General features: G+C 38.0%; 5 protein-coding genes across 11 annotated transcripts in view; 4 read left to right on the top strand and 1 right to left on the bottom strand.

Moving 5' to 3' along the window:
• Positions 1 to 300: 300 nt before the first annotated feature.
• Positions 301 to 2560, top strand: apodb (apolipoprotein Db). Of its 2 annotated transcripts, none has more exons than XM_039684971.2 (5): positions 301 to 450; positions 1471 to 1610; positions 1753 to 1874; positions 1961 to 2046; positions 2125 to 2560. In XM_039684971.2, the coding sequence occupies exons 2-5, from the start codon at positions 1491 to 1493 to the stop codon at positions 2358 to 2360; spliced, it is 564 nt and encodes a 187-aa protein (XP_039540905.1). In that variant the 5' UTR covers positions 301 to 450; positions 1471 to 1490; the 3' UTR covers positions 2361 to 2560. The 2 variants fall into 2 exon arrangements, with proteins under 2 accessions (XP_039540905.1, XP_039540904.1); XM_039684970.2 differs by having other exon boundaries at positions 320 to 468.
• Positions 2561 to 2717: 157 nt separating this feature from the next.
• On the top strand, positions 2718 to 4346 carry otos (otospiralin). Its single transcript, XM_039685054.2, has 4 exons — positions 2718 to 3181; positions 3306 to 3372; positions 3706 to 3729; positions 4016 to 4346. The coding sequence occupies exons 2-4, from the start codon at positions 3312 to 3314 to the stop codon at positions 4201 to 4203; spliced, it is 273 nt and encodes a 90-aa protein (XP_039540988.1). The 5' UTR covers positions 2718 to 3181; positions 3306 to 3311; the 3' UTR covers positions 4204 to 4346.
• Positions 4347 to 4933: 587 nt separating this feature from the next.
• On the top strand, positions 4934 to 7074 carry cops9 (COP9 signalosome subunit 9). Its single transcript, XM_039684590.2, has 3 exons — positions 4934 to 5138; positions 5493 to 5565; positions 6914 to 7074. The coding sequence occupies exons 1-3, from the start codon at positions 5076 to 5078 to the stop codon at positions 6949 to 6951; spliced, it is 174 nt and encodes a 57-aa protein (XP_039540524.1). The 5' UTR covers positions 4934 to 5075; the 3' UTR covers positions 6952 to 7074.
• Positions 7075 to 7555: 481 nt separating this feature from the next.
• On the top strand, positions 7556 to 12740 carry and1 (actinodin1). Of its 2 annotated transcripts, XM_039685155.2 has the most exons (5): positions 7556 to 8512; positions 9081 to 9150; positions 10013 to 10057; positions 10179 to 10306; positions 10745 to 12740. In XM_039685155.2, exons 2-5 carry the CDS (start codon positions 9099 to 9101, stop codon positions 12191 to 12193), a joined length of 1674 nt encoding a protein of 557 aa, XP_039541089.2. In that variant the 5' UTR covers positions 7556 to 8512; positions 9081 to 9098; the 3' UTR covers positions 12194 to 12740. The 2 variants fall into 2 exon arrangements, with proteins under 2 accessions (XP_039541089.2, XP_088981762.1); XM_089125636.1 differs by lacking the exon at positions 7556 to 8512 and having other exon boundaries at positions 9042 to 9150.
• A 320-nt stretch (positions 12741 to 13060) lies between these two features.
• adipoqa (adiponectin, C1Q and collagen domain containing, a) overlaps positions 13061 to 23425 on the bottom strand; it is a 33880-nt gene continuing 23515 nt past the window's right edge. For 2 of the 5 annotated variants that reach the window (XM_039685158.2, XM_039685159.2), the window contains exons 3-6: positions 19497 to 19553; positions 15499 to 15624; positions 15186 to 15421; positions 13061 to 14205 (exon numbers count right to left, since the gene is read on the bottom strand). In XM_039685158.2, the coding sequence (XP_039541092.1) occupies positions 13658 to 14205; positions 15186 to 15421; positions 15499 to 15608 (894 nt within the window). In that variant the 5' untranslated portion in view covers positions 15609 to 15624; positions 19497 to 19553 and the 3' untranslated portion in view covers positions 13061 to 13657. Of the gene's footprint in view, positions 14206 to 15185; positions 15422 to 15498; positions 16234 to 19496; positions 19554 to 23425 lie in introns of those variants that run through there. The other 3 variants (XM_039685161.2, XM_039685157.2, XM_039685162.2) reach the window with 3 other exon arrangements.

Here is a 23425-nt window from a genome sequence, read left to right as displayed (position 1 = left end):
TATTAGTAATATATGTTTTGTAACAATACATTGCAGCCTACCATATATCACTCACAGGTTCAAACAGGTTTTGCACTTGTTCATCACGAGCAGTGGAGGACTCAAGAATTACATAATTTAACGTCTTTTCCCTTGGGAACTGAAACTGCTGAAAATAATCTTGATAAATAATGGATTATGGTCACCTGATCCACATTATAGCCTATAAACCATTCTGTCATTGTCTTAATAGGAAAGGTTTATGTAAAAATGACAAATAAAGAGACACAAACAGCACACCTTGTATCTGCTACTACTCCCATGATATCTATTTACATAATCAGCTGCTTCTTGTTAGAACACAATCTCAGTCTGTTGTGAGCGCCTCCTCCTCTCTTATCAGCACATGGTCAGTGTTTCAGCTCACACTCAACACCTTCGGCTCTGTGCTTAACAACATCTTCATCCGAGGCAGGTATCCATTTACAGGTATTTACTTTACATTGTTATTATGCCTGTTTGTGTTATCTTTTGTGTTTTTTTTACTGTAAAATAATGTTTACATTTTTTATCATAATTCTTTATATTTTATTATTTTCTGTCTATACTTGTATTGTGTTCTGTGTATTATGAACCTGTGTTTTGTAATTTTTTTTAGAGCTACCACCATAAAAATAAATAAATAAATAAATAAATAATAATAAAAATAAAAACTAAATTGAACAGTAGGCTATTGATTTTATCCAACAAACTGAATAAGGGCCTATACAATTTACTCTTGTAAATTTAACAAAAGCATTAGAGCAAGTTGTAGGCCTATATTCCGCATTATTTTAATCAATAGGCTTAATCAGGAGCTAATCAAAAATATTTCGTAACCACTGAGTTTTATAATAACATAGGCTAACTGCACGTGAACGCCACTGATTTGCTGTGTTTATTCAAAGTAAACGGGTCCAGCAGGTTTGACAGCTTTAGAAAAAAATAGCCTTCATAACAAAAGGCGTCTAAAAATTGCAAACATGCTAGCCTAATATACATTTCTCAGGTTCACACGGAGAAACGCGAGACGTAACGCAGCGAAATCTCCAGGTGCGACATTAAAAAATTTCAGTCATCTTGAAACGCCAATTTAAAAACGTGAGACACCAGGAGAAACAACACTAAACGAGTTTTCCACTTTTCTTTCCCCCAAAATACAAGTTGTTTTACACTCCATCCCGACAAGTGTTGGGCCTATACCGAAATCTGTGACCCACCCACCGGTTTTGCTAATAGTGATGGTAGGGTTGGGAATTGTGATTTTGGCCGATTGGCTCAAATACAGCGCCTAGTCACATAATAGGGTGAGTCACAGAACACCGGCCCTTATTGTAACTAGACAATAGCACGTTGCAGAAATCATACAAATCTCCCTTTAACACTGTCATTGTTAACATGAAATGACTAATGCACTTGAGCTCATATGACTCCATGACTTTCTCGTCACAGCTGAGATAGCAGTTCTTGACATGATGAAGGCTGTGATTGTGTTACTCGTTCCTCTTCTGCTTCCCTTGGCTTCTGCTCAGACTTTTCGTTGGGGCCCCTGCCCAACACCAATGGTACAGCCAAACTTTGAACTAAACAAGGTAGGACTATACAAAACTTTAAGTTTTTACTCATCCTCTTGTACAAGAGAGTGAAAAAATAAATGACTTAATTTTTCTTTTTGAGTGTACTTGTGTTCTTAACATTGTACTGTCTGCTTATATCTCCTCCTTTCATTTCAAGTACCTTGGAAAGTGGTATGAGATCGAAAAGCTCCCAGCATCCTTTGAGAAAGGCAAGTGCATCGAGGCAAACTACGCGCTAAGACCTGACAACACCATCGAAGTTCTCAATGTTCAGACATAGTGAGTAATTTATAGACCAAATCAAGTCTTTTGACTTCTAAATAGAGTTTTCGTCACAATCATTTATCCATGTTTATATAAAACAGCAAAGGAAAGATAAGAAAAGCAGAGGGCACAGCAGTCGTTCAAGACATGAGGGAGCCAGCAAAGCTTGGAGTCAGTTTCTCCTACTGTAAGTCCATCAATGTTTTCAAGAATGTCTTCAATTCTTCAATTGAATCCACTCAATCTCTGTGAAATTCTTTTTCAGTCACACCCTACGCCCCATACTGGGTCCTGTCCACCGACTACAACAGCATTGCTCTTGTTTATTCGTGCACTGATGTTCTCAGGCTGTTTCATGTGGACTATGCTTGGATCCTCTCACGCTCACGCATTCTGCCCGCGGAGGCCATCTACCACGCCAAAGAGATCTTCTCACGTGACAACATCGACGTGAGCAAAATGTTCCCCACGGATCAGCAGGGATGCGATGGTCCTTTTTAAACAGTGAAAACTGAAATATATAATACTGGTTCAGAAAAGTTTGTGCCCGCACTATCTCTATTATGAGTGAAAACGCCTTAAATTATCATTATAAAACTACTGTAGCATAAAACTGCTGAACCTAGCTTGCAATATATTACTATATACATTTTTTTGCACGTCTTTGAAAATAAATAAATGCATAACCTTTTGCCAATTAAGTTATCTGTGTCATCTCATTACTGAATAATTTTAATAAAAACGTGTTTATTTTGTGAATAAACCAAAGTCCTGTCTGTTCTGCACAATTTGATATTTGCATTGGTCCAAGTGTATTTTCCATGCCTTTTGGAATGCTTGGTGTTTAGACCATTTCACAAGATGTAAACAACACTGGTCCAGAAGAACTTCCTGTTTCAGTTTTTTAACACTACAAAAAAGCTGGGATAAAATACAACCAACAGAACATTTAAAACTGAATCAAAAAGTTAAACAAACATCTTTAAGAGGTTTTCTTTACATGTGAAATAAAGAAAATAGTTGCAAACTGAAACAGGAAGTGCTTCTGGACCAGTCTTGTTTACATCTTGTGAAATGGTCTATTGGAAAATAATTGGTTTAAAAATGGAACTATATGTTCATGGAATATGCATAAACCAAACCTATTTGATTTGAAATGCATGCCATAGATGGTCTTGAGTGGTTTCAATGATGTAGATCTAGTTTGGGAGGGGACAAAACTTTCCTAAACTCAGCGTCCAGTCCGTGCAGAACCTGTGAAGCACAAAATCTTCTAGCTCGCAGAAACTGCCGGACCTTGTACAATCAGCGCGGCAAAGGAGGTAATGTTTATTTCCAACACAATTATGAAGGATGTATGAGTGTAGTATGGCAAAATGCAGTTATTTAAAATGTTTTTTTTTTTAACCATAATTGTAATTAGTAAACGTTTTTTTTTTTCTTCAGGGAAAGATGAAGTGGAATGTGCTTTTTGGGGTTTTCTTGCTGTGTTTTCTTGCTAATAATCTCAGCAGTAAGTAGTGTACACTTCTCATATAACTATCATTGGACATTGTATATTTGCTTACAAAGCATGATAATTAAAAAAGATTTTTTAATTGACATAAACTTGCTATTTGTCAAATCAACAAACTGGAATATATGTTTAAAGGAAAACAATGACATATCATGTTAATATTAAAAACACCTAAGATCTGAGATGTGTTCAGGACAAGTGTGCACATAGTTAGGAATAATATTTGAGAAGGAAATGCTCACATTTCTTGAATCCCTCAGGAGATCCTCAGTTGAATCAGCTCTTTGTAAGGGATTTCATTCACTCTTCCTCTACTTTCTCCTTCCACAGGTGCCAGATTCATTCCTGAAGGGGGTAAACACTCTATTTATCATTTTGTTTACACACCTTTAACCAGTATATAACCTACAGTATTAATAGTAGCATTTAAAAAATACACAAAGAAGCTTTTGTTTGAACACATAATTGGATTGTATGAAATGTTGATGCTGTTTTATTAAGTGTATTGTAGTGTTTGCCAGTCTGAGGATACAAAGAGGCACATTTAGACATTATTTCTGCAGTTATACATCATCAGGAATTCTGGAATGCAAGAATTCAGCAGAAATACACAAGCTCTATTTTTCTTTCTCTCACTTAGTACCCTATGAAAAGCCCCCGGCTGTGCCCTACTGGTCATATTCCACCACAGATTTCTGGAACTATGTGGAATACTTCCGCAGCATTGGGGCCTACGAGCAGATCAATGAAATGGCCAGAACATTCTTCGCCCATCAGCATCTGGGAGATACGCTGGGTTATGAAGTGGCAGAGCAACATGACCACTAAGTGGATGCCATTTGTTTATCAATCATTGTTTAGTTTCTGCCCCTAGAAACTAAAGATGGTTATTGAAATATTACGTAAAACAATTATAATGATGAATCTTGTGCCATATTCCTATAAATAAAAAGGCCATAGGATTCACCGTTTCATTGTTATGTTTCATTAACAGCTTCAGAGTGCATGATTGTGATGTATCATATATAGGAAATGTAAGAAATAAAACAAAAGTCTACATCCCTATTCACAGAGATTATTTTAATACCTTTATTTAAACACTACAATAAACGGTTGGGACCAGTTCTCCAACCGAGCCAGTAGGACCCGTTTTCCAGCCGGTTACATTTTGATGTTACACAACTACTGATTTGAAGAAAAAAAAAAATCCACGAATCGATTCCTTTGAACCGTTCGTTTTGAAGAACTAAGTTAGTTCGATGCGTTTTACGGCATCATGTGGATAGCACTCAAGTCATGTAAAACCACATGTAGCCTCAAATGGCGGTTGATTTTTTATTATAATGCTATTTATTTTCGATTAAAGTTAGTTAGTGTATTAATAGGAGTGTTTGTTGCCATGTGTATTTTATTTATTTATTCCAGTCATTTAGAAATACAGTTCGCCTTAATGCACATGTATTGGAAACGTTTTGTGTAAAGAAGTCATTCAAATCGACTTTGGAAACAGGTTATTAAAAAAGATCCGACTCAAAAGAAAAGTTCATTCACGAATCGGGCATCGCGAATCGAAATAGCACCGGAAACAGAGGGACACAACGAACGGCTTGTTTTGATGAATTTGACGGCGAGCTGAAAAACACACCATTTTAACATTTATTCACCGCTGTTTTGTTTTTTTAAACACTCGTGGTGAAGTTATGAAGCCAGCAGTTGATGAAATGTTTCCCGAGGGAGCTGGTCCGTATGTGGACCTGGATGAGGTTGGTGTTCACAGTTCACACATGGTTCTCAGTACAAGTTCACATACGCTATTAAGTCTCGCATATATGTGATCGAACAGATTTATGTCTCGTTTCTTTTAAAGCTGTATACACAACAGAGTAACGTAGCTGTCATGTGTAGGTTAGCCAATCTTTCTTCCAGTTTGTACACAAGTCAAATTTCCTCAGATGCACACGTTATCAATGCCATTTATTCAATAAATGTTTTGTAGATGTTTGTGGTGTATTATTTGTTCTAAAATGTATGACATTGTTCGTTTAAAATACATGATTGAGTAAATATCAGGCCAGTGTGTTGTAGTGATGTGTGTGTGTGTGTGTGTGTGTTGACAGGCAGGGGGCAGCACTGGACTGCTGATGGATCTGGCCGCCAATGAGAAGGCTGTACACTCAGACTTTTTTAATGGTGAGACTCACAAACTCCATATGACTCAATTATCTGATTTACGATACAATACAATACGTTGATCGATTCCTTTATTTGACATGTCCAATGGTTTGTAATTACTATAATTTATTTTAATAGAATATGTTTCCCTGGCAACAGTTTTGTTTTTATGTACAAAACCTACAAATGTTCAATATTTATTTTTATGGTCACCATGTACCCATCCTCTGATGGCTACTTCCAGCAGGATAATGGACCATGTCACAAAGCTCGAATCATTTCAAATTGGTTTCTTGAACACGACAATGAGTTCACTGTACTAAAATGGCCCCACAGTCATCAAATCTTAACCCAATCGAGCATCTTCGAGATGTGGTGGAACGGGAGCTTCGTGCCCTGGATGTTCATCCCACAAATCTCCATCAACTGCAAGATGCTATCCTATCAATATGGGCCAACATTTCTAAAGAATGCTTTCAGCACCTTGTTGAATCAATGCCACGTAGAATTAAGGCAGTTCTGAAGGTGAAAATGGGTCAAACACTGTATTACTATGGTGTTTCTAATTATTCTTTAGGTGAATGTGTGTATACATATATATGCACACATGCATATATAATATGTCTTTGTGTTTGTACTGTATGCATGTGTGAGTGTATATGTTATATATCCAACTAATATTTATATTTTATTTCATCTTTATTTTACTTAACATAAATGTTTTCATTAGTTTTAGTTAAGTTTAGTATGTCTATGTACTTTTTTTTTTGCTTCTGTGCAAAATCTTAAAAAAAAAAAAACATTCTTTCCTTTATTTAAATTGCTGTTTTCTTTGTTTGCTTGGCAACAGAATGTAAGCCAAAGTGCTTTAGCATGCATACTCTACAATGTTCTTTATACTTTTCCGCCTCCTTTATACACTGTTAGTAAAAGTAGTTTCAGCTTGGCACAGGATGACCTAAAAAGCAGGCAGTTAAAGAGTAAAGCAGGTATGAAGCTGAGCCCGTGTAAAGTGCTTTTATTGGGCTGCCCTGGCTCCAGCGCAGCAGGTTTCCCCTCTTATGGCCCCTGTATCCATCTGCAGCGCTTGAAGTAGCTGAACACGTGTCAGTCAGGGGCGTTTTTATCAGGGAAGCTATTATTTTTGAAAGCTTGACGGAAAATAATCCAGAGACCCCGATAAGAGCTCATACCCTTATTTAAGGAACACCATGTCAGATGGATATTTGTGCAGACTATTTAATAAACGCGTTTATTAAAAAACAAAATGCTCTTCATATTCAGGTTAATTTGCCAAATTAAAAGTTCTGTATTCATAGTGAAATTGTGTGTTGTGCTACTCCTTTACACTTCTCTTTCTCCACAGATTTTGAAGATCTATTTGATGACGATGATATTCAGTGATGAAGAGGACGTATACGGATAATGTTCTCCATTGTATAAAATGTTCATTGTTGTGCATTTAAGTTAGTGATGTAGCATTTGTTAATTCTTCAGTTCATTAATAAACTTGTTTGCAATACAGTCTTCCCTTTGCCAGATGTTTCCACATTTTAAAAATCCCAGACATTCCAAGTCAAAAGTTGGAATTATTATAAACGTTTTTTTTCCCTAGGCTGAAATCTGTTTCTAGCCCTGATTGTAGGTTTTTGCACATTCCTGAACACCTGTAAGTGTGCATAATTACATGTGCGATTCACTGTTAACATGAAGCACAGATGTTTTACAAGCTGACATTGACAAAAATATTTTTCTGCCTGTATATATCCAAACTCTTTATTCAGGTTAGGTGATTTAAAAAAAAGGCATACTTTAAAGGGATAGTTCACCCAAAAATGTGGTCGTGAGGTAAAGTAAATGATGACAAAATGTTCAATTTATGGGTGAACTTTCCCTTTAACTCTTAATCTGCATCACAAACAGGGTTTAAATTGTGAAAGATCACTTTTAAAGGGTTAGTTCACCTCATTTTTAGTTAGTTTAATCAAACAGATCTCATTCCCCATTGACTTCCATAGTATCTATGGAAGTCAATGGGGAATGAGATCTGTTTGATTAAAACATTCTTCCAAATATCTTCCTTTGTGTGTAGCAGAACAAATAAACACATAGAGGTTTGGAACAACATGAGGGTGAGTAAATACTGACAGAATTTACATTTTTGGTTGAACTAACCCTTTAATGTCAATCTGTGCAGTTCATTGTGGTTTGATTGAGCTGGTGCTTGGCAGATGTGTGAATGAAAAAAAATCCCCATGAGGTTGTTTACAAAGTTTGCTGCACTTGACGGTTCAGTGCATTTCATCTGTGACACAATATTCAGTATAGAGATTTGTGTGTTACTCAGTTAGCTGAAGATAAGAATTGTCGCTTGATGAAACCATAATGGGAGCGCCCTCCTCCATTTACTCAGTAATGTTAAGACATGTAGATGTTCCCAGTTGCTAATTACAAAGTGCAAACTTGGAAGCATATTGGCCTGATTCAACTTAAAATAAATTTAGATTTGTTACTGGTTCTCATAAAACAAAAAAAACAACACTTATTTAGTAACTGAGAGCTAATGCAAAGTTACCAAATATGCTTTTTTTGCATTCTCAATTTTGAAAGCATCTAGTTTAAACCATCTAAATGAAAAACAGTTGATGTTCTTTTCTCTCCTGCTGTGCCTGTCTACAATTACAACATCTGATTGGTTGACTTTCTTGGCCATAGAAAGCCAATGGTAGTGTTAGAAGCAGCGTGTACTTGGCCCCATGGGATGCACCTTTTTTGTCTTTAATGATCAAGGTTGGGTTTAAATTGTGGCCAGGTTTTAGCGGTGGCACAGTCGGTGTACAGGGGTGTGTTGAGAGTACACGAGGGGATTGACTCACCTTCCTCTTCCAGTCAGTCAGCTGTGGAGCTGAACTTCCAGGCCCAGTCGGCTGTCTCTTCAGTGGTTCACGTCGCCACATCCTAACAGGTAAGACACAGACTCATTATAAAGCCATTGCACATTAACAATATGCAGATGTGCTCCAATTTTTACTATGCCAACAGAATGCACCAAAACATTTATTTTTTTTGCAGTTAGATAGGAAAATCCATTTATAATTATGCGTTTAAGACTATATTTCAAATGTTTTGTTTCTGTTCATCTTGAAAGCTGCACCAGCAAAAATACTGACATTTTACAGGAATATGATGAGATGGTGTAAAGAGCTTGAATGTGTAAATGCAATGTTTGTTGAACTTACCTGGGGGGAAAAAAAACTTCATTTTCTTTGTATACAGGCGTAACAACAAATAATGAGCTGGTAATCGACCATAAAGAGTTATTTTTTGTCAAATTCTGTTTATATGTAAAAGTTTTCTTTTCCTACGTGATCTCCAAATTTTTACATATTTTTAAATGTAGATCATAAATATCAGGGAGCAAAAGTAAGCTTTTTCTCATAATGATTTTGATTGAGGTTCATCATATTAAAGCATGGATTTGAAAGCTTATGAAAATGCAAATAAATGCTATAATTATTGTTGTTTATTCAAAGGAATCAGGAGGGTTACGAATGGCTCGATCTTCTATCTTCCATGTGTTGCTGCTAGCAACGTTATTACCAGGTGAAATTTTTGAATTATTATGTTAATAATATCTGTTCTGTGGTAGAAAACCTTATTTTTAGTAGTTCTATGGTAAAATAAATACCAGATCTGTTAAAAGCTTTATGACTTTGTATCTTCTGACACAAATTTCCCTAAAAGTTCTGTATCTGTGGTAAAATAAATACCAGATCTTTTAAAAGCTTTATGACTTTGTATCTTCTGACTGAAATTTCCCTAAAAGTTCTGTATCAAATGAGGGGGTGTCGGGTTTCTGAGCTCTTTGCTTTTTGCTTTGCAACTGATAAAATGATTAGCAGTTGTCAGCAAAACTCTTAAGTGCACTGGCTTTCCAGATGTGGCAGCAGTTTACAAGCTCATAAAAAACAAACTTGCTGATCCTCTGAAGGAGCAACATTTCCTTTACCTACGTCGATTCAAATAAGACACTGATCACCTCATAGTAAACACTACACATCCGTGATCCCCGGCCCTCGTCTCCATTCCAGCAGAGATGAACGTTGGATAAGGTGTCAGTTCAGACATTTTCTGATGCTAGGATAATTAGGTTCACCTGTAGATATATAGGCTCCTTCCCTTTGTAGATTTTATAGCTTTTACTTGTATGAGCCCAGTTACTGCAGCCCCCAGCCAGGCATCAAAGTGCTGATGAGCGCTGTTTGAAGATTAATTTCCAACAAACCCCTGTATATTACCACCTTCCCCTCCCCCACACAACTTGTAAAACTGCATCCTGCTGCCCTCAGCTCTTTGGGTCTTTACTGTCTGTAAGCATTTCCTACTCTGTCTTTGACAAAGGCAACATCTGGTTGAGACTTGGACCCCCTAATTTTTCTCTCTCTCTACTCTTCTTCTTTATCAGAGCTTCTGTTGGCTGGCCCTGTGACCCAGCGTTTAAAAGGAGACGGTAAGTATGGCTTGTTCTCCTGTTCTTCCAGTCTTTGTTGAGTCTCAAATTCAATAGCTACAGTATAATCTGTGTGTGAATGTTAGATATGTACAACTAACTAACACAATGTTTCTGCCAGATGGAAGCGATGAAAAGGCAAGCCCAAAGAGGCTAATCCGCAACAGGAGAAACATCAGTTGGTACAAGCAGCACTCTGACTTCTGGAGCTGGTACAAATACTTCACTGACAATGGGAACCAAGAGGGAGTGAGTACAGCATATTGTGAACTAAACAGGAAAACACAGTACACCTGCAGGACCTACAACTGTTCATAGTTTTTGCATAGATTAATCTGAGGAATGCCCAATATAATCGGTACCTTGCATGTCGGTTATTGGCCAATATCGTTGAACTTATCAGTAACAACCAATAGTTTTAAAGGCGCATGGTCGTCGTGTATTTTTACATTTAGATTGTACATTTTGCCATTTATTTTATCATTTGTTTGTAATTTGTTTGTTTTTATAAAAAAAGTTTTTTTATTTTTTAGATCGGCCATTTATCGGTAATTGGCCATCATGTGAAAATAGTTACTGGAAACTTAAAACTATAAAAAGTTAGGGTATGATTAAGGCTACTTATGGATTTTATGTTGGTTGTATAATCCAAGCACTGAATCAAGATAATTTGTTGTGAACTTTCAGATTGCAGAGCTGGATCGCGTCTATCTGGCTTACTTGCAGAACAAGAACCGTGCCGAGTCACGCAGTTCCTACAAGTTGTACCTGCAGCACCTAGGCGACATCTACAAGTCTTGTGCCGAGTCTGATGACCCAAACTGCGTGGCCTCATACACCAACAGACCCAAGCCCAAGGCTGAGGCACCAGCGCCTGCCCCAATCAAGTCTTGTGACCCTTACAGAGACCCGTATTGCATGCACTCGAAGGGATACTCATATTACCCCAACTTGGCTCCGGTCAAAGCCCCTGCACCTGCTCCAGTGAAAGCCCCAGCTTATCTCCACACCCCTGTGGTGAAGGATCCCCGTTCCAGTTACTACTACTACTCTCCGTTGGTGCAACCCTTCCTGTCAGCTGAGAAGAGAGCTGAGTTGTTGCGCATCTGTGATGCAGAAGATGTCGAGTGTCTCCAGTACCACCTCCGTGCTGCTTACGGATACAAACCCGCTGCTGCCCCGGCCCCATCCTACGCCTATCTCGGCTGCGACCCAAAGACAGATCCTCACTGCGTACCCCATCTGGCTCAGAAGGCGCCGCCTAGTCTGTATCTGCGGTATCCCCATTGTGACCCTCGGGTTGACCCATACTGTGCTTATGCTGCTGCTCTGGCATCCTCGCAGAACCTCGAAGCCCCACCTTCTGGCTTGGAGAGATCCTGCAACCCTCTCTATGATAATAACTGCAACCCTCTGACGGCCACAAGGTTTGGAAGCTTGGCCTCCGACGATCTGAAGGACGAGCCCGCCTCTGAAGCCGGCGCCATGCGGGTACCTCCGAGCCCTCGTCACGACCCTTACGCCATGTACCGAGATGCATCTGCTGGGGCTGACCTGCGAAGACACATGCCTACACAGTTCCAGCCTCCAAGGCACCAACCGGAGGAAACTCAACATCCTTTGGGACCTCGCGGGAAGACCAAAGAGGGATATGACTGTTTCATTGGGTATGATGCAGAGTGCCTCCCACTGGGTTCCCAAAACGAGCCCCGTAGTGCTGTGCACAGACAGACGCCCCACCCGGCCGAAGCCTATGAGCCTCACCTGAATGCTGATGGATCCAGAAACGGGGTGGTCGAGCCTGATCCCGACTGCGACCCAGAGTACGACAGTAACTGTCGCTTGCGCCGATATGAGGCGGCCGAACCCGCTAGTCCTTCACCACAAGACGAGCATCCAGCTCAGGAGCAATCCCACGAGGAGGTCCCCCAGCATCGAGAAGAGTCCTACCCTGAGACCCCAGGCTATGAGCAGCAATACGAGCCCTACATGAGTGGACAAGAGGATCCATATGCAGGATACGGCCCCCAGGAACCAGGAGCGACTAGTTTTCAGGATGTCCTGAGAGGATATGGTGGTCTGTATCCTGGCCAGGATGACCACCGTGCCTACAATGGAGACTACAGAAACAAATAAATCCCTGTGACAATGTATGCCAAAAATAGTAGATCAGGACAGAATGTGTTTATTGTAGATAAATATTGAACTGCACACTTGTAGAAAAGGTGCACAGGATTTCACTTGGTTCACACAATATTTTCGAGAGCTGCTGAAATTTCCTAGCTCTGGAGTTTGACAGCACTTTTATAGGGATTTTTGTTTTACTGATTCTTTAAGCCCATGTAACCTGGTTGTGTGTCGCAGCTTCTCTAGGAGATTGACTGCTCTATTTTCTAATCGAGGAGCACTCTTCCTAGCTCTTCATATCTTTGTGGAGGGAAAAATAAGCCAAACAAAGTGTATAAAAGATCAATAGTGTACTTGAATAAACTGTAATCATGATCACCTCCCCCATTTTGGTTAGATTCACCAGATAATCTCCCTTCAAATTAATATTTAATGAACTTCTGGACACTTGCTTATTTGTATTCTTTTTTAAATTGCCAAATTGATGCTTTGTGATTTGTTTGCATATTTGTAAGATGTTTTTCTTTGAATGTTTCAAATAAAAGCTTTAAAGATCTTGAGCTCTTTTTATTTGCAAATGTATGATTATTACTGACAAACTACCTAATTTAACAAACAAATAGTTTTTCAATTTAATACAAATTATAATCTTTTTTAAAAGGCTTTTGGCAGATTTGTTTTTGATGGGACTATCATACAAATGCTACAACTTCTTAACATTCACAATACACTGACACTTTTTCATTCATTTTCAGTAAAATTGCTTTGAAACGATTGTGAAATGTGAACAGCTCTATGCAAAAAAAAAAAAGTCAACTGAATTAAGCGGAAATTGACATGCACACACTCAACAATAATGAAATAGCCTGCACTTAATTAGCATATAAATCCATATTTAATAAGCACCCCACCAGTACACATTCTCCTTTCAAAGTTTAGTAGTTTCACAGTTTTCACAACAGCAATCTTATAATTAGCAGAATTTCCAGTTAACTGCTTTGGGGGTTAAGAGAGATGCTAAATCATTCCATAAGGAAGAGGTTCCTACAAAACACAATTAAAGGTGTGCCAGAAACCGCACAATTAACATTAATAAATATAAATCAGCTGCGAAGCTATTTTGGTTAAAAACAATGCTATACTAACTGCAATTAAGGACTTCTACAACAAGATTGCAAGTATTTTACACCCAAAAACACACTCAAAAGTAAAATATAATTATAAGGTAATAGCTCAGCATTTATGATGACATATACTGATCTTGAACTTGGATTAAAATATCTGCAAGGATTATGTGTGCAAAACTACACTGAAAAAAAGCCAGTTGGCTAGATGTGATGTTTAGTGGGTGGGCAGGCAGACTCTCTGTGATCTGGCCTGGTATATATATATATATAAAACACTGCAAATAATCTTTGCATGCTGCATTAAACTGTTCAATGAGATTAAGTGAACATTTGCATACAGATGGTGTCATCGTCTGCGGTTGTCAAATGGGTTGCTTAAGATTTTAGGAGTCAAAAGGAAGCCAGTGAAAGTGGAGTCATTGTTGATATCAGCATAAATCCCTTCATCAAATATGTCATCATACAACTGAAGCCAAACCTCATCTCCAGCAGAAAGATTTAAAATCGTTCCTCCAGAGGCCTGATCTAGATTTCCGTTGTGGAACTGGTCAAGAGTGAAGGCCACAGTCCGGCCATTTTGGAACATCGCTACCTTGGTCTCCTTCCCGTTGATAGTGAGGTGATAAGTAAAGTAGTAGATCCCAGGGATTTCACAGCGAAACTTTCCAGAGAGGTCATCGTAGTGGTTCTGCTCATTGTAGAAGGTCTTTGTAAAGCGGATTGGAGCTCCACTAGCGGGGCTTTTACCTGTAAGTCCCATGCTAAAAGCCGAGTGGTAGGGAAAGGAACCCTCTCCACGTTCTCCTTTCAGACCTGGGTTTCCAGGAAATCCTCTTTTGCCTGCAAATCCCTCGTCCCCTGTTTCACCTGGCTCTCCGTTTGGTCCCTTGGAGCCTTGACAAAGATAATTGAAGAGACTTGGTTGTAGGAATTGGTTGTCAGTCCTGTATTTGAATCCTTAATACGGTTATATTCACACAATGTTCAGTTATTTATGGGAGTGAGAACTACTTTCTATATCCAAAGTCACACCTGTAAATATTCAGGAGGATTCACAACTCACATTCTCGGAAAACATGCACTGTGTAAGCAGATCACCAGTCTGGACAATAGCTGTCTGTCACATAATCTGCACAGCACAAATTCAAGTTTTGTGTGGTTTTTGGTAATCTATAAAATACAGTTACTGAGATATGAGGGTTTTAGTTCCAGTCTAAACTGCAAACTGTCAATGGATCGAGGTAAGACTGCTGAGCCTATATGTACCCTCTTATCACTGATTGCTGTCCACTCATGTTAATTATCTGAACGTGCTCCTCCCGAACTTAGTTAAAACTTCATTTAGTGGCATTGATGGTTCCATAAAGAACTTGGAACCTTCCATTCCACAAAAAAGGTTCTTCTAAGAACTGTTCTGAAAGGTTCTTTGGGATACACTGTGATATCACTGTGAAGCTGCTTTGATACAATCTGTATTGTGAAAAGCGCTATATAAATAAATGTGACTTGACTTGACTTGATACCCAAATGGTGGAGATTCCTGGAGGGCCACTTTCCTGCAGAGTTTAGCTCAAACCATGATCGAACTCAGAGAAGTAACTCTGAAGACCTTGACTAGCTTGTTCAAGGATGTTTGATTAGGGTTGGATTTACCCCACCCACCCCCAAATATAAATGTAAAATAAAAACATTTACATTTACTTACGTATTTTGGCAGACGCTTTCATATGTTTATTGTTTAAACCTGATTTATTTTGTTTTAACCCTATTTATTTGACTGTTTTTCATAATGTGATTTTCTGTGAACCCTAGGCCTATTGGAAATGTGGTTTTCAAGGACACTTAATACTATTAGGAGTCTGCTAATGAATCACCTGGATCTCCGGTATCTCCCTTGTCCCCCTCATGCCCATCACGTCCATCCCGCCCGGGGATTCCATTGAACCCTGGTGTTCCAGAAACACCCCTCATCCAGCGGGCACAAGGTTCCCTGCTGTCCTTCTCAGTCAGAGCTGTGTTCTCCTCCTGAGAGACGCCCAGTCTGGCTGCCATTATCACAAAAAGCACAGCTATCCATGCACTCTTCATCGCAAGGGCCATGTGATCAAATCTGTTGTGTTACAATTTAAAAGCATTTAGAAATCATAACCATAAATTTCAGGAATAGACAAGCATGTCTTGTCCTACCTAGCCATCAAAAGAGTGTCCTTTACGGTGTTTTGTGTGGAGTGATAGCTTGAGCTGTTGTCCTTTTGCCTTTTAAAAACTTGTGTGCAAGTTTCCTCTGTGCTTGTCATCCCTAAAAATATCTGACTGGACATGCAAAGCAGCTGTTGGTATTAAACAAGCGGTCACACTATCACATTCAGATAAGACTGAAGTGTGGGTTTTCTACATTTATTGTTGTCGATTGATTAATTCCTGCTGCCTGCTAGTCAGTTTAATGCACACTAGGCATGGGGAACTTATAGATGATCTGATATCTTTTGAAGCTTTTTGAATATTATGAGGTGTCTGCTTATTTCAGGAGGGACCTGGTCTGCTAACCTGGTAAGACCCATTTAGTTTGGAATCTAGCCATACCATTCACCAATACAGCTAAGATGAGAAAAGGGAGAACTTCTGTATCTATCTAATCATTGGGTGCCACCTTGTGGCTAATATAAGTATTGTTATTTATAGAAAAGGTGTTTACATGAGACACAATTTATTATTGGACGCATAATGTTTTCTGAAGTATCACGTGACACTGAAGACTGCTGAAAATGCGATTTGACATCACAGGAAATAATATATTTAAAAATGTTACTTTGTTTCACAATATTACTGTTTTTGCTGATGGAAAAAAAGTAGGGCTTGGTGAGAAAAAAAGAAAATTAAAATTCATACAGAAATCAAACTTCGAAACGGTATTGTGTATATATATATGATATACATACGAATGATAGATTATTATACGGTAGATTATTAATTACAACTACATTTAAATGTAATTCGTTTGTTTGAAGCACTGTCAAGGTAGGCTGGTCTAGAATTAAAATGTTACCTCATCCTTTGATAATAAGGTTAGCATAACCAAGCTTAACGGACATGGTGATTTTATCATAATGCATAAGCTATTATGTAGTGGATGAGTCTCCAGGTCTATATAAGGACTCTCAGAGTTAATTAGACGCTTCATTAAAACATGAAATGTTTAAGTTCTCGTTTCTCTGCTCTTCCCATCTCAGCTGTCCTGTAAAAGGTCAGTGTTCATCTCACACAGATCCCTATGCGCCACCTGACACTTCACTGGACTAATTGTATAGCTTGTACTGATTTTAAAATGCCAACATTTTGGGGTAAAAACAATGTTTTACTGAAATGTCATGACTATGAATAATCCTCCTCCTATTTCACCTTTGAATCAGCACCATCGATCTACAACTGTGTTTGTTTAAGCCAATAGGTGTGAGCACAATGAACACATTAGTTGTGTTGAGAGCAAGAATATACCCTATTCATTTATAATTGTATCAATAATTGCTCATTATAGGTCAGTCATACATACACAGGGGGTTATTAACACTATAAAACCTACTGTATCATATTTGAAACACAAATTTCTCGAAACTCGAAATTAAGGCCTCAAAACTATCATCATGACCAAAGCTTTGCTGAAAAAAATTATTATTGGGTTGCTGTATGCATTATGATTCGTCCCCCACAATAAAAATCTTTGATCATCAAACTAAGCATTTAAGTATCATCTTGTGTAAGGTTGTAATGGTTGGAGATTTTCACAGTATGATAACATCTTAGAAAAGATGATGGTTTACAGTATTAATCAATTACTGTATTATTAAATTATGGTTATTATTATTATTATCATCATCAGTTAAATGAATGAAAACAGAAACTTGAAACAATTTGTTTGTTTTGTTAAAGGTATAGCGGAGGATAGTCTCGCGTAGCCAGACCGAGTTCCGTGGGCGTGACGTCTGAGGCTGAGACTAAGCGGAGGATCTTTCCGAATTTTAGAGAAGACCCGCCCTCTCCAATTTTTTAAAAAAAATGCACATGCACAAACACAACACTCTTGTTCCCGAGAGGGAACGTCTATACGCCTTGCACAATTATGTTGCAAATTCTGAACTAACTAAAAAACATTCATAAAAAAGACATGTCAAATGCCCTTCCGTGTTTTATTTACTTATTATACTGATCGATTGAGTGACCGAGGACTCAAGACATGATATGTGCAACCCTGTATCACACGAAATACGTTCTGAGGAAACTATTTTGCAAATCGCAATTACGTTACATAGCAACATAAGCAGTGCTATTACGTTGGTCCTTAACCTAATATCTCTCATTGTTAATACGTTGTTTTTATACATAGTTGCATATGGAGAAGTAGCTTGTTGCATTTGTGTAATAATAAACACACAAGATTTTAGAATATTTCAGCGTGATATTTACCATTTTGGACAAAAGGCTACTTTAGACAAATTGAGATGTTTACCGTGTCTATGCGGTGCATGACTCGTGCCAGGGCTAGCATTGTAGCTTGCATTAACTTTTACTAGTGATTTTAAATGGATTTCTCCAAATAGCGTGACAAACTTTACCTGTGTAGTAGAATCTTCGCGACTGCGGCATCAGTGAGAAGCCCAACCTGTGCTTTTAGCGCACGCCAGCGTGTGATATTCACCCAAAATCTCTCTGGTCTTGTTTCTATATTCTGCGGCCTTTCTCTTCTTATCATACACTTAGTAAACATTTTTTCTCTTTCGACCCTCAGCCATTTTCAAAGGAATGGCTGAAACCGTAACTCCGACATAATACACCTGAAAGTGAAAACTCCGTACGTAGGGATGAGCACGTAGCCTACGACGGCCTTACGTAAACATATCACCAGATTGATTGACACTTAGGTGGACCAATAGTATAGACTACCCACCCGGAAAAAGAAAATCCTCCGCTATACCTTTAATTAAAATTTCAATAAAACATGTCTAATCAATTAAATGCGATAATTGATAATGAATTAGATCAACAACTTATTTTTAACATTAATCATTTATTAAAATGTTTAAGAATAATATTGTCCTATGAAATATATATATATATATATATATATATATATATATATATATATACACACATATATATATATATATATATATATACACATATATATATATATTCAGAAAATTATTGTTTATTTTAATGATTTAATCCAAATATATTATCAAAAACGGTGGTAATCAAATGTAAATTTAAACTTGTGTCCTTTTATTTTTTGGGGAAGCGGTGCAAAAACAGATTGACTATGCATGGACAAAAAATATATTCCTTTAAATAATGTTTAAATAAAATTTATTGTTATTATTATTATTTTGAGAAGTAGAAAAGTAATATATTTCTGTCAATCTCTCCTAGTAAAACTTAACTTCAAAAATGTAAAAAAGTGTTTCAAAGTTTATTTGACAATGGGTTTGTTTTTCTCAAATAAAATTATGAAACTTCTCATTAGGCGTTCTCTCAGAGAAGCTCTGCAAATGTTCATGCAAGTTATTTATATCCTCAAATTGTTTGTGAGACGCTGAAAACACCATGAACGTCACGCGTAACGTACTTAAGTATGTAGTAGACAAAGCGGCGCAGCTCAGCACAACAAATAGGGTTATTTATTAACATGCAGTATTTTTGTGCTTAAAAGTAATGTTCACAGACCATCGTCCATCACTCATTTTGCGTGTTACGTGAAATCTGCGTTATGCAAATTCCATTTTCATGACTTGATTCCCTCTGCGCAAGTCATTCGGCCTTAAGTTATTAACTGGACATAGCCTACCTTTCTCTGCAGGAGGTATGGTGTCCTATATATGTATCCGCCTTTTGCATTCACTTTGCGTCCACATTTTTTTTTGGAAATTGGATATCTATCCTCGAGGACAACAGCACTTTCAGCTGGGTCTCTGCGTTACCTTTCTTGCACTTTCTCCCGCCCTTCAACATGCAGTTTCCGGAGTGTAATTTTTTTTCCTCTCCCTTACTCAGTAACGGATATGATAAGAAATTATTGGAATGATAAGTAAAATATTTCAAACAAAACGTACTTACGTAAAAGTAAAAGTACAGAGTAACGCGAGTAAATTGAATTCGTTACTTTCCACCGACCTCTGCATATCGGGATTTACCTGCTTGTACTCGCCCCCTATGTACTCGTTGCTTTCCAGTGTTGACAATTTTGATGTCTACAAAAAAGAGGAAAGGAAATATTTACAAAATATGCAAATTTTGACATAATGACCTTTGATACATAATGACTTGGTAAAGCCATTTAAATATTAGCAATGTAGATTTAGAGGAGCATTTTAGAGCCGGTATGGTACATAAGTTTTGTATTGTCAAACAAAAGAGAAAACTGGAGCATAAAATGTAAATATTAAGTAACATGCCAAGTAATTAACCAGATTTTTTTTTTTTTTACATAAAAACACTATATTTAGTTCAGAGACCTTAAGGAGATTCGTTCTATTGAAGCAGTCATCTTTTGCCAGCACAAATAACATGCCTCTGCAGGGAAAATCATCATTGAGATCTTTCAAGGCACAGTCACACTGAACAGAGTCGAAATGTAAACAAGTGTGCATCGATTACCATGGATACAAATGAGGAATCTGAGTTTCAACCCAGCATTTCAAATCGCACGAGGAGGAAAAGCCCTGTGAACAGCATGAATGGCATAAGGCAAACCAAATAGGCTTATCTTAGTACTGCAGAGGTTTCCAATATGTAGTTGGAGTCATTTCGCAGCTGCTTGTTTGCAGCTCTAAAATGATTCCTCTAGAATTGGATTATACAGGTAATAGAGGAATAATACTGTGATGGGATTATTACGATTATGACAGTTTCATTCAGGAGAGGAAAATATGCAGTTACAGTTGAAAATGGGTTTTCATGACATCCCATGTTTCAAAATAAACTGTTTGAAAGTGTAACTTAATAAAAAAAAGCTGAGGTAGAAAGTTGCCAAGCTGAAGTTGAAGGAAAAGTTCCCAAAGCCTGTCAAAGTCTATTTCTCTCTTATTGAAGACAGCTCAGGCAAGCTGCTAGTTAGCGCAAACAGAGCTCGCTATTGGATAAACATTGGCCGAATGACACCTTGATCCCTTTAATCCCAAATGGGGATGAAATAATGAAAATTAGGGAAATTTCATTGTGTGCCAGTGATATTAGCGTTTGATCAAATAGCGTGTTCATCTTCCATACCTCTAATGATTAGCTTAATGAAAGTCTCTGTAAACTATCACTTCTGAACTCTTTGCATTTAAGAGGCTTAGGCATGATAAGCTGACCACATTTCTGAAATGAAAAACATGGCTTTATTCAGCTTAATATATAATTGAAATTGCGAATGAAATGAATTGATGAATTTGGTAATACATAACCACTTTTTTACATTTACGTATACATGTTTTTTTACTAGGAGCTTGCAGCTATCAGACTCGGATAACTTAAGACATGGAGTTATTTCCATTTGTATTTAAAAAATGAGTAAATAAATAAAATAGAATAAATTGATTATTACACTTTATTATTTCACTGAGACAGTAAAAATGTGTACATGTTCAAGGAAAGGACATCTTCACCTGTGGACAAGCAAACAAAAAGGGGGACCCTCCTGGGAAGCAAAGATGTCTGATTGCTCTAACTATGATGAAGGCAAATGCTAGTTTTTAATTAAGATTTATGGCAGGATGGCAGATCATTTCTCAGCGTCCAGATATTAAGTTCATCGTTTGGAAGAAACCTCATTCAAACACCGGAGAGCAGAAAAATATGAATCCACTATATAATTCCCTGAGTCGTTCTTCAGTAGGCCTATTTAGGGGATATTAATTACAGTCCATTAGGTGAGAGGCTTCTTGAATGCATGACTTACAAACACATTTCAAACACATGCTGTGATAGATAGGTGGATGCTGCTTTAAAAGCACCAATGGGTCACTAGAAGCACTGCTAGGATTTGATTGCTAGGATCTGAGGCCATGGGCAGATCTTCTTTTAGCACATAAATCATCATAAAAGAGAGTAACTGGGGAAGGTCTGACTGACAAGTTGGAAAATGATTGTTTATGATGCTGCATGAACATTTTATAAAAATACACTTTTGCAAAAGTGCATATAAATAGTCTCGCATAGTAGACCTTCAGACTGACAGCAAAAGGTCTGGACTTCATAGCAGATTTTATTGGCTTAGAAGCTTTCACTGTCACAGTTGTAAACACAATGGCTTGCTTCTTCCGTGAGAGGGTTTGGGATCACGGCATGTTGTTGTTTCCATGCGGACGCGACACACTCCCGGACATTTAGAGTTCAACCAATCAGAAGATGACTTTGAAACTCTTGAAGTGTTTCCAATTCTGTGTGGCATATGCATTAGACATTCAGACCTCAGTCCAAGGCTGAGACTAAAGGCCTGTTCACACCGGGACGAATTTTGCACGCGGTATTCGCCGACGTTTAACGCCTCATGACTAAACAAAGGGTGCCAATGTGAGTGTGCACACCAACACGTAAAACACCACGCGTAAAAGCGCCATTTAAAAAAAAAATGCCTCGGGTTCGTTTTTTAGTTTGACTGCTGCTCGCTGCGTCAAAAACTATCTGACCAATGAGTTTGACGCTTTTGCTCACGTGTTTGGAGCTTCTGAAGTTACAGTAAAACACAACTTGGGGGCGCTCAAACACAAAACGGTCTTGCCTTAGCACACAGATGCAACGGCGAAGAAGATATACGCCAAGTAGCGTCGCCGTCTACACAGACAGGAAGAAATAAAACGAGGAAGAGCTGCTGTTCTCGTTGGTGCTAGAACATAAAGAACGATATGACAAACGCGACAGTGACAACAAACATCTTGATAAAAGAGAACTGATATGGAGTGGTATTGCAGAGCGAATTGGCGCCATCTAATGTCAGGCAGTGAATTGGCATGTTCACTCAGCTCATCGTCAGCGAAAATCGCTTGGGTGTGAACACAAAAAACGCGTTGAAAAACGCTGACTAATAACTCGAGCTGATATTTGGTGTGCCCGGCCCTTAAGGCTGTGTTCGAAATCGCCCCTGCTAATATAGTCGTAGGAGGAGTGAATAAAAACGAGGAAGTGAATTCAGACAGTGCGCCGGGCTGCTGCTTTTGCATGCAGTTTGTCCTTGCTTTTTAATAATAATTTGAAACTCAGAAAACTGGCAGCTCTAGAAGTATTATATATTTTTTTAAATATTACGTTGAATTCTGTCATGGAAACTAACATATACAGTCTAAGACTTATTAAACTATTTAATAGTCAATCAAAAAGGAATTTATACCTGTATGATATTACGCTGTAGCCACATTGGACCAGTGGTTTGGAAAATGGATGGATCGATGATTCAGCTGCGGTCGAGAGAGACGCAGTATTTCATTGGCGTGACCCTCACAGTGCATTATGGGTATTATCTAGCCGTTGAACGTATATAAGTGGTTTGCTCGTTATTACGGTGCATTGTGGGATTGAATGAGTGCACAGCATAGTTGCACAACAAACTTAACTAATGCACCAAGGTAGTGTTTGTAGGTGTCATTTAGCATGTGTAACATTGGGCTGTCTACAGATGGGACAGGTGCAGACAGTCCATAGCACTCCTCTAATGTCACAGCAGGTCGTCCGAGCAGCCTTCACTTGATGGATGGCTTTTATTTTGCTGTCAGCCCTGAACTATTTTGGTGTTTATCTTATTAGCTTCCTCCAATACACTGTCATTTGTCTTAGACAGTCAAGGCAGGGGATTTTACCATAACCATCTGTAATTACTCAATTTCCAAAATGGCTTAGTTAAAATATCTTTAATTAGCCTATTATCTAAAATTATTATGACTAATTACACTTTCACTTTTTGTTTAATTTTCATTTTAATTTAATATTTTTCATTTTAATATTTAAAAATATTCTGATATTTACATTTCTACATCACAAACTCTTCACTTACACACCTGTCTCAAATACACCAGTACAAGTACAACTTATCAACTTATTTTACTCCATTTTATGGAACGAAAAGATGACTTAATAAAGATTCTAG

This window comes from Pimephales promelas, chromosome 22, assembly GCF_988280905.1.
Source record: "Pimephales promelas chromosome 22, fPimPro1.hap1.1, whole genome shotgun sequence".
Lineage (NCBI taxonomy): Eukaryota > Metazoa > Chordata > Actinopteri > Cypriniformes > Leuciscidae > Pimephales > Pimephales promelas.
The sequence above is the reverse complement of the archived record's forward strand: the minus strand, read 5'-3'. Positions and strand labels throughout refer to the sequence as shown.

What these genes read in the sequence shown, in the direction of transcription:
- apodb (XM_039684971.2), top strand. Translation starts at nt 1,491, where the DNA reads ATGATGAAGGCTGTGATTGTGTTACTCGTTCCTCTTCTGCTTCCCTTG. An exon ending in GTTCTCAATGTTCAGACATA is followed by an intron (nt 1,875 to 1,960) that starts GTGAGTAATTTA and finishes TATATAAAACAG; the next exon opens with CAAAGGAAAGATAAGAAAAG. An exon ending in TGGAGTCAGTTTCTCCTACT is followed by an intron (nt 2,047 to 2,124) that starts GTAAGTCCATCA and finishes ATTCTTTTTCAG; the next exon opens with TCACACCCTACGCCCCATAC.
- otos (XM_039685054.2), top strand. Translation starts at nt 3,312, where the DNA reads ATGAAGTGGAATGTGCTTTTTGGGGTTTTCTTGCTGTGTTTTCTTGCT. An exon ending in TCTTGCTAATAATCTCAGCA is followed by an intron (nt 3,373 to 3,705) that starts GTAAGTAGTGTA and finishes CTCCTTCCACAG; the next exon opens with GTGCCAGATTCATTCCTGAA. An exon ending in CAGATTCATTCCTGAAGGGG is followed by an intron (nt 3,730 to 4,015) that starts GTAAACACTCTA and finishes TCTCTCACTTAG; the next exon opens with TACCCTATGAAAAGCCCCCG.
- cops9 (XM_039684590.2), top strand. Translation starts at nt 5,076, where the DNA reads ATGAAGCCAGCAGTTGATGAAATGTTTCCCGAGGGAGCTGGTCCGTAT. An exon ending in CGTATGTGGACCTGGATGAG is followed by an intron (nt 5,139 to 5,492) that starts GTTGGTGTTCAC and finishes GTGTGTTGACAG; the next exon opens with GCAGGGGGCAGCACTGGACT. An exon ending in ACACTCAGACTTTTTTAATG is followed by an intron (nt 5,566 to 6,913) that starts GTGAGACTCACA and finishes CTTTCTCCACAG; the next exon opens with ATTTTGAAGATCTATTTGAT.
- and1 (XM_089125636.1), top strand. Translation starts at nt 9,042, where the DNA reads ATGCAAATAAATGCTATAATTATTGTTGTTTATTCAAAGGAATCAGGA. An exon ending in GCTAGCAACGTTATTACCAG is followed by an intron (nt 9,151 to 10,012) that starts GTGAAATTTTTG and finishes CTTCTTTATCAG; the next exon opens with AGCTTCTGTTGGCTGGCCCT. An exon ending in ACAATGGGAACCAAGAGGGA is followed by an intron (nt 10,307 to 10,744) that starts GTGAGTACAGCA and finishes GTGAACTTTCAG; the next exon opens with ATTGCAGAGCTGGATCGCGT.